The sequence below is a fragment of the Epinephelus fuscoguttatus genome, linkage group LG14 (genome assembly GCF_011397635.1).
Source record: "Epinephelus fuscoguttatus linkage group LG14, E.fuscoguttatus.final_Chr_v1".
In the NCBI taxonomy this organism is placed as follows: domain Eukaryota; kingdom Metazoa; phylum Chordata; class Actinopteri; order Perciformes; family Serranidae; genus Epinephelus; species Epinephelus fuscoguttatus.
Window position 1 is genome coordinate 18,372,783 of NC_064765.1, and position 9,489 is coordinate 18,382,271.

The 9,489-nt window shown below is 43.1% G+C and overlaps 2 protein-coding genes across 3 annotated transcripts in view; one reads left to right on the forward strand and one right to left on the reverse strand.

Moving 5' to 3' along the window:
• Positions 1-3,521, reverse strand: iqcc (IQ motif containing C). Of its 2 annotated transcripts, none has more exons than XM_049595436.1 (5): positions 3,424-3,521; positions 2,903-3,046; positions 2,494-2,830; positions 1,280-1,401; positions 1-152 (listed from the first exon to the last, which is right to left on the reverse strand). In XM_049595436.1, exons 1-5 carry the CDS (start codon positions 3,463-3,465, stop codon positions 105-107), a joined length of 693 nt encoding a protein of 230 aa, XP_049451393.1. In that variant the 5' UTR covers positions 3,466-3,521; the 3' UTR covers positions 1-104. The 2 variants fall into 2 exon arrangements, 1 of the variants encoding a protein (XP_049451393.1); XR_007450854.1 differs by having other exon boundaries at positions 66-152; positions 1,107-1,401.
• Positions 3,522-3,759: 238 nt separating this feature from the next.
• The window catches only part of fancm (FA complementation group M), a 68,963-nt gene continuing 63,233 nt past the window's right edge, over positions 3,760-9,489 (forward strand). Inside the window, exons 1-4 of the mRNA XM_049595400.1 lie at positions 3,760-4,533; positions 4,611-4,783; positions 6,158-6,235; positions 6,335-6,493. Of these exons, the coding sequence (XP_049451357.1) occupies positions 3,831-4,533; positions 4,611-4,783; positions 6,158-6,235; positions 6,335-6,493 (1,113 nt within the window). The 5' untranslated portion in view covers positions 3,760-3,830. The remainder of the gene's footprint in view (positions 4,534-4,610; positions 4,784-6,157; positions 6,236-6,334; positions 6,494-9,489) is intronic.

Below are 9,489 nucleotides of genomic sequence, written 5' to 3' on the forward strand. Positions count from 1 at the left end.
TCCAACACGTGCTCAAAACCACAGACTGCAATTTATTTACTGTGTTTCTGTATAAAATATTAAGACGCTACTTGAGTGACTTCAGTTGTCTGGTCCAGTTCAGATTACGTCTGCTGTCGGGAAACACTCAGCCTGTCCTTCAGTGACAAGTACTGCAGAGGAGGAGACAGAAGGGAAAACAACAGTTTAATGTTAATTTTCTGCCTAGTTATACATTAGGTGAGCTTAAGTCACATGCATGAGTAAATTCGGCTTCCTCTGAGTCAGAGTTACTGTAGTTTTGTATTTTCTATTAGTTTCGATTTCCTTTTTAATTTTTGTTTTCAGTTCAGTTTAGTTTTAGTTAGTTTCCAGACTGGGTTTGCTCATTTTAAATGTTAAATTTTAGTTTAGTTTTTCTTGGTTTCAGTCATTTTTTTAAAATTATATGGGGGTATTTGGGAAGATTTGGCAAGATTTAAGAAGTTCAGAATAGGTATTACATACAAGCACAACACCTTGTGAAGGCAAATAACACACAGTCATGTAGACATCCCAGTCTTAATATGCACCAATGCCTCCCCCTGCTTGTTGTGTTGACGAATTTGATACGTCACCTGTATATTTATATTTTATTTTAGTTAGTTTTCCATGTACACAATACAGTTTTTGGTTAATGTACATTATTTCTATTTCAGTTAACTAACATGTTTTTTTTTTACTTTTTTAGTTTCATTTCAGTTAAGTTTAATAACCTTGCTCTGAGTTCAGTTGCTGTTACCATTAAGTGTTCTCTGTGCACATCTTGGCACCTTGGCACCCTGTGGAGCTGCAGAGTGCTTCATGGAAACTGTGATGTGGGACTCATGACGACATTCATGTTGTTAAAGGTAATTTATGGGATTCAATTGGTGCACAGTCTGAGTGCGAAGGGTGCAGGCAGTTAAATACTGTAAGTAGTATTACAGATGTGTGCACTTAATAACGCAGGTAAGATTGTAGGAAAAAAACAGGCTGAATCATGTGCATAGCTTCAGTATCTGTGCTGCTTTCAGGACATGGTGATTGTCTTTAATAGGTAGCTGCTGCAAATGCACCATAGTTATTATTCAGGTACGGATACTTACAATGTAGGTATTTCTTTCCAGAACTGCTGCAGCGTGAACTCACTGTACTGGCTTATTCTTGAGGTCACTCAATAAATTCAGTCTTGCAGCAGAGGCAATTTTCTTCCAGTGGGAGACTGCCAAAGCTAAATAAATGCAGGGAAACACTACATCTCTCCCTTCCTCTGCCTCACCTTCTTCCTGCTTTCAATGGCCTGCTGGAGCCAAACCAGCTCCATGGTCAGGGTGTTTCTATGGAGACGCAAGGCCTCTGGGGTACAGGGCACCTCCTGAGCCAAGCCGTACTGCTGAGGACCTACAGGAGGGATGACAAATTCAAAATGATAGATAAGGCATCTACACTACAAGAGGCAACCAAAAAGGTGCGACATGTGTTTTACACCATCGTCAGATTTTTATTTTCTTTTGCTTATTTTTAAGTGAAAAACCTTCAAATGTGGTGAGATGAATCAACTTGTATGCAATGATATCGCTCCCATTTAGACAATTTTCTTGAAGTTATATTAAAACGTTGAAGCAGGTCAGTGTTTTAAATAACTAAAACTAATTATAATGTCGACCCATTGACTTCTAATTCTATTTTAAACAAACCACAGCCGTTTGCAGTGCTTCCACAACAAGATAAGTGCCTCAACAATGAATCTATTCAATTTTTTTTTTTTTTTTTTACCAATATTGTTAATTGATTAATAATTAAGTCAGTTCTCAAGGAAAAGTGCCAAAACATTTGCTATTTCCAGCTACTTTGATTCTGCTCTTCAGTATCATATTGTTGAAAATCGCAAATTCAAAAAAGAAAACCTGAAAATTAAAAACAAAAAGTAATTGAAAGCAGCTACTTGAGCTCCTGTAAACTGAGATGGTGAGAGCTGAGAGCTGCAACTAGCAATTATTTTCATTGCTGATAAATCTGTTGATTATTTTCTTGATTAATTGATTTGTTGTCTGTCTATGAAATGTCTAAAAATGGTGAAAAATGTCCATCAGTGTTTCCTAAAGCCCAACATGACATTCTCAGATGTCTTGTACTGTCTGCAACCCAAAGATATTCAGATTACCATCATTGAGGGATAAAGAAACCAGCAATATATTTACATCTAAGAAGCTGGAATCAGAGAATTGTGACCTTTTTTCTTGAAAAAAAAAAAACCTGAACTGATGCATTAATGATAAAATAATTTGGCAATACATTTTTTAGTTGGCAACTAATCGATTAATCCTTGCAGCTCCAATTGAAGCCCCACAAAAGATGCACCATTGTACCTCCGTTGCAAATCAATGTGGTATATGGAGGAGACATGCACAGTAAGTAATCTCTTCAATCTCTCATCTCATTCAATACAAAAAATGTGCAGGGAACAACTACTGTTACGTGCACAAGTCTCACCTTTGTGAGAGTGACCATAGCTCACGTCCAGCTCCAAACTGCTCCAGACGGTAGTAGAGTCTCCATCTTTCTCCTCCATTGTGCTTTCTCTCTGTCCCTCTCCATCCCCTCTAACACTGCTGCTGTGGAAACAGTACTGAGAAAGAGAGGCCTGCCCTTTGGTTTGTGAATCATCTCTCTCTGCTTCTGTCCTCTCCAACAGGACAGGATGATCTCCTCTGTTCTCTGATAAGGGTGCTGAGGATGATGATGATGGACTGTGGTGGCTGGCACTGACATCCAGTCGTGGGTTTGGAGGTTTGCTGGCAGAGCTGCTGAGTCGTAGAAATGGGCTTTCCTGAGGATGCATGAGCAAAAAGCATGAGAAGAAGCTGATGAACTCACTCTCACAGTAGTTTCAGTTACTTACAGGGTCTGTGAAGCGAGGGATGGGAATAACCCCCTGCCTCCACTCTACATGGGTCAAGCCTCCATCAATGTCTGTCACGATGTCCTCAAAGTCTTCTCGTGCACGACGGATTTCGTTTCTCACCAGGTATCCACGTGCAGAAGCCTGCAGACGACAGGAGTCCATAGATGTATGGAAAGTGACAACCTGCTAAACGTGCACTACCATTATAAGCATGTCTACTGTAGTAGTCATGGGAGTAGACTATCATTTCACTACTGTGGTTTTATTCTTATGTTTTTATTCTTAAATTGTCTATCCCTATGAGTAATAAAGTATATATCTACCTATGTAACGTTATCTATGTATCTATCTATCTAGAGCTACAAGCTAGCTTTATGCTAACACCGGTAGCTAGGGTTAGTAGCCGTTTACCGGAAGTTAGCAAAAGCAGCTAACAGCACGAATGAATCATTGTAGGTATAAAAGCGCAAGTTGGTGCTTTACAGTTTGAGAGTAGGCTAATTACTTAACGTAATTACCTGAAAACAGGTGAGTATATGCTCCCATTTGCTTCTGTCCATTGCTATGGTAACATGACAGCATCGTCTCGTAGAGCGGGAGAGGAACTCAAACTTTTGATGTTGTTCCGGTGTCACGCTAACAAAGTAAAAGCATCCGTGTTAAATGTAGCCAACGTACGTGTGCTCGGTTAGCTTTAAGCTTGATATATTTACGCCAACAACAAGCTGATTTTTTGTTTTACTTGAAAATGTATTTTAATGACAGAAATTACTCTTGAGTAAAACCGTTGTTATGTATATGGTTTTATTTTGGTAAGGGGTGAACGGAAGTGACCCCGTATTTGTATTCCGGGGTGCTCAGTTTGCAATGTTGCTGCTCGTCATACGAGACTTTTTCTCAAAGTTTTCCGCCACAACGAGTGAAAATGAGTAGTGGCACTAATCAGAGGACTTTGTTTCAGACTTGGGGAGCACCCGTCTCTCAAAGCAAAGTCGCACAACCGAAAAAAGATGGCAAGAAAGCCGCTGGACGGCGCAAAACAACCCCGAGCAACGCCGCACAGGTAGCGTTAGCTACAGCACACCCTCCTCAAAATCCTCTGTGGGCTCGGGTAGGTCAGGGGTCCACATCCACAACAGAGAGCTCGGTGAGGACAGATGAGCCTGCGTATGAAGATGAAGATGACGACGATGATTTGATGATAGTTGCTGTCTATGAAGCCGAACAGAACCTGCAACTTGGTGATGCAAACTCTTTCCAAAATGACAACCCTGTAGCAACAGAGAGCACTGCCCTCTCTCCCGTCCCGTCAGGTGGGCAATCATACCCAGACTTCCCTGGCTTTGACAGCTCCTCTGCTAAGGTATGGATTTACCCCACCAACTATCCCATCAGGGAGTACCAGCTGAAGATATCAGAGGCTGCCCTGTTTCAAAACACACTGGTGTGTCTTCCCACTGGCCTGGGGAAGACTTTCATAGCCTCTGTGGTGATGTACAACTTCTACCGCTGGTATCCATCGGGGAAGATTGTATTCATGGCTCCCACCAAACCTCTGGTGGCACAACAGATCGAGGCCTGCTATAAAGTGATGGGGATCCCACAGGCACACATGGCCGAGCTGACGGGTAACAGTCATGACACAAAACCCCCTGACACCCATCTTTGTCTTTTAGCCTCTCTTAACAAGTCTCCTTTTCCACAGGCACCACAGCAGCAAAGCAGAGACAGGAGATATGGAGGACCAAGCGCGTCTTCTTCCTCACCCCCCAGGTCATGGTGAACGATCTGTCCAGAGACACCTGCCCTGCCCAGCAGGTCAAGTGTGTGGTGATCGATGAAGCCCACAAGGCGCTGGGCAACCATGCCTATTGTCAGGTACACCAACCTGTCACTAATGATCACAGCTTCTGCCATTCAATTTACTTCACTCAGGAATGCTGCTGACAGTATTTACATGTTACTTGCCAAGTTAAATTCTGATAATCCACCCAAAAGATTTCCTCACTAAGTAACACTCACTCTTATAAACTTGAAAGGTGGTTACAAGAAGTCTGCTGCAGAAAACAGAGGCTGTGGTTATTGGTGTCTGCTGCAGGTCCTTAAAAAAGTCTTGAATTCAATTTTGTAGATATTTAGCCTAAATATTAAACGGTCTTAAATTTGAATATGTGAGGTTTTAATTGCCACAAACATTATCACTGGCGTAAAAACGAGCCAAGATTTCCTGTGTGAAAGCTCACATTTCTGATGTTAGAAGTCTTTACACCTAACTGAACCTAATGCTGTGTTTTTACTGTGTATTTGCTCTTACCTGTAGGCAAAGTGTAGATTCACCTTACTCTAATAACCATATTCTACACAACATCTACTCCTGTACAGGACCACATGTATACTAACGTTTATATTTACCTGCAATGCTTTAATTTGCGGGGGGGGGGGGGGGGATTTAAGTGTCTGATACCTTTAGACACCTTTGTTATACTTAGAGAGCAACTTTGTGCATCACTGGATGTTCACACCCTGTAGGTAGAACTATATTATGATTTGGAACAGTCAAATCCACGATGGGGGAGCCCTTCTATGTGTGCATGTTCTCCACACGTGTGGGTTTTCTCTGGCTGCTCCAGCTTCCTCCCACTGTCCAAAGACATGCAGGTTAATTGGTACCCTAAAAGGCCCGTAGGTATGAATGTGACAGTGAATGATTGACTGTCTCTATGTGTCAGCCGATGACCCCCAACAGGATAAGCGGTTACGGAAATACAGAAACAGTCAAAGCATCTTTGAGTTGGCAGTGTGAAACTTCATTCACTTTTATTTCCTAGTAATATTGGGTGACAAATTGCTGTATACCAAGGGAATTATCCCTATAATATTTATGAGTGCGCTACAACCACTGTGGGCAATGTTGCAAATCAATGAGCAGGGCTGCTCAGGGAAGTTTTACAGGATGTTTGCTTTAATGTCATGAAGGAATTTTCAGGAAGTTGTTTAAATCAATTGAACTGGCTAAAAATGAACACTTCCTTCTGGGTAGTTTACCCATAAACTTTTTTTTTTTTTTTTAGCAGAAAATGTACTGGATAATAATTTAAATACACGTCGTGATACACTATAATAGAGGATTTTAATCGCTCACTTCTATTTCCAAGGTGGGGTTGCCTCTTCAGGTTCACATTCTTGGACTTTTAGTTTGTCAGATATAAGCTCTAATGTCCCACACTCTCTCCTCCTCTCTCTGTTGCTCAGGTGATCCGACAGCTCGGCAGCCAGACTCTTCAGTTCCGCGTCCTGGCCCTTAGTGCAACTCCAGGAGGAGATGCAAAGGTAAGAACAAATCACCATATCTGTGTTTATTAATAATTATTCTCTCTCTCTGACCTAATAACAAAAATTCTCAATTAAATTATCTCTTCTTCCCGTCAGGCGGTGCAGGTGGTGATCTCTAATTTGCTCATCTCCCACATTGAGCTGCGTTCAGAGGAGAGCCCAGACATCCGGGCCCATTCCCACCAGCGCAGCGTGGAGAAGGTGGTGGTTCCTGTGGGAGAGGTCCTGTCTGCTTACCAGGCGCGCTACCTGGAGGTAGGCACGAGCAATTACCTTCTGTTGTGGAAAGACAGGCTGTTGTATGTTTCTGACACTCATCACATGACACTGTTCACAGAGTGCTAAGAGTTAAAACTATTGAACGGGGATCTATAAGCATCATCATCTTTTGTCTGTTATGTTTTCACTGTCTGATTCACATCAGAAAACAGACAAACACATTTAAACTTAGACACAAGTTGGTTTTATATTCCCGTCAGTCATGTTTGTTTTGATTTCATCGTCACAGAGCTTTTGTTTATTTCTGGTGCTTTGCTGCCACCTTGTGGCCACTGTCTGCTTCTGTTAGGAAAAAGATCCTCAACTGTAAACCTTGACTCAGCATCACGTCTTCACTCTGCCTGTGTGGTTCTGCTGGCTCAGTTAATATTACACTGATTGATTTGTCTTGAAAGCAACTTCCTGTCACACTCGGTGGTCTGGCTTTGAGAGCTGGTGGATGTAATGGTTCTCGATTATCAAGGGACCCTGCAGGCTGTTTCTCTCGCTCCTTGTCACGTGTTGGCTCACTGTCTGTGTGTACTGTACTGTAAATGTGCAGCTACACTTCATCTGTCTCAAGCGGCTGGACAGCTGGAATGTGACATCTGCATTTGAGATTTCAGACCTGTTGTACAGTAGTTGTGTCAGGTCTTCGTCGTGTCCTTTCTCCGCTCCTCTCTGATTCTTTTTGGAGTGTTTGTAATTAGGGATGTTCACTAATGACTAATTTAGCTGAACTTAGACTAGTTGACTCGTCTGAAAGTAGGCTTATACTTCTGGTGCCATCTAGCGAAGAGTAGCAGCGTTTAATCATTTAATCGACCATCGCGCACGTCCCTTTTGGTGTAAGAGTTTTTCTCGCTTGTTCTATAATTACTTTGACTCTCATTTTCACCTTCTCTTCATGTTACCCCCTGACTGGATGGCGTCTACACCCTGCTTGTTAACCCCCATTTCCCACTGCCCTCCCTTAATTTGACCAGACAGCACCCAAAACAGAGACCACCGCACTCAGGTGTAAAATGAACATCGCTGCAGTCGTTCAGGCAGAATTTAATGATTGTTGGGCAAATCAGAAAAATGAACCAGTCATGCAGACGGGTTTTTTGGGGGCTCCGTTGTGTTATTTTCCTTCAGACTTTAGATGGAGGCCAGTATTTGTCCTTGTAACCGCTGAGGCAGCCTTCTGTTTTGTCATGTCTCAGCAGCATTGTGATTGTGACAGAGTGTGTGTGGTTGGTTTTACAGACAGAGCTTGTAATGTCAGTGAAAATCTAGGCCACCGTGTCCGAGCCAGAGCTGAGATATCATCTGTCATAAAGTTTTACACCCTGTGTTGTAATGGTAAATGGTGTAAGTTAGGACTTGTTTTAGTGGCATGTTCCACATAAATTTTAAGTAATTGATGCAAAAATATCAGTGAAGATTCTCAGTCATCCAGGTCATGGTGATCTTTAGTGCTGTATCATAGGCAACTGGGCTTGCTTGAGTTTCTTGAAGACGTTTCACCTTTCATCCGAGAGGCTTCTTCAGTCTCATCGGTGGTGCAGAGCAGATTGGTAGCCCGCTGCCTTCAGCGCCACAGTACATCTCCCTTTTTTCAGAACTGTGAAATCCACACACTGAGTTTCTGCTGCCACATTCAGATGGTAGGGTCAGAATTTGGTGTAAACAACATGAAAGCATGGATCCATCCTGCCTTGTATCAACAGTTCAGGCTGGTGGTGGTGGTGTAATGGTGTGGGGGATATTTTCTTGGCACACTTTGGGCCCCTTAGTACCAACTGAGCATGGTGTAAACACCACAGCCTACCTGAGTGTTGTTGCTGACCGAACTGATTCTACTGAGTAGTATTGTCTGCATAGCCAAGGCCTGATACGTTCCCCAGTGCCATAACCACTTGTTACAACCAAGGTCTGCAGAAGACCATCTCTGAACCAACAATACGTCCAACCTTGAAGCAGATGGGCTACAGCAGCTGAAGACCACACCAGGTGCCACTCCTGTCAGCTAACAACAGGAAACTGAGGCTACAGTTCACACAGGCTCACCAAAACTGGACAATAGAAGATTGGAAAACGTTGCCTGGTCTGATTAGTCTCAATTTCTGCTGCCACATTCAGATGGTAGGGTCAGAATTTGGTGTAAACAACATGAAAGCATGGATCCATCCTGCCTTGTATCAACAGTTCAGGCTGGTGGTGGTGGTGTAATGGTGTGGGGGATATTTTCTTGGCACACTTTGGGCCCCTTAGTACCAACTGAGCATGGTGTAAACACCACAGCCTACCTGAGTGTTGTTGCTGACCGAACTGATTCTACTGAGTAGTATTGTCTGCATAGCCAAGGCCTGATACGTTCCCCAGTGCCATAACCACTTGTTACAACCAAGGTCTGCAGAAGACCATCTCTGAACCAACAATACGTCCAACCTTGAAGCAGATGGGCTACAGCAGCTGAAGACCACACCAGGTGCCACTCCTGTCAGCTAACAACAGGAAACTGAGGCTACAGTTCACACAGGCTCACCAAAACTGGACAATAGAAGATTGGAAAAACGTTGCCTGGTCTGATTAGTCTCAATTTCTGCTGCCACATTCAGATGGTAGGGTCAGAATTTGGTGTAAACAACATGAAAGCATGGATCCATCCTGCCTTGTATCAACAGTTCAGGCTGGTGGTGGTGGTGTAATGGTGTGGGGGATATTTTCTTGGCACACTTTGGGCCCCTTAGTACCAACTGAGCATGGTTTAAACACCACAGCCTACCTGAGTGTTGTTGCTGACCGAACTGATTCTACTGAGTAGTATTGTCTGCATAGCCAAGGCCTGATACGTTCCCCAGTGCCATAACCACTTGTTACAACCAAGGTCTGCAGAAGACCATCTCTGAACCAACAATACGTCCAACCTTGAAGCAGATGGGCTACAGCAGCTGAAGACCACACCAGGTGCCACTCCTGTCAGCTAACAACAGGAAACTGAGGCT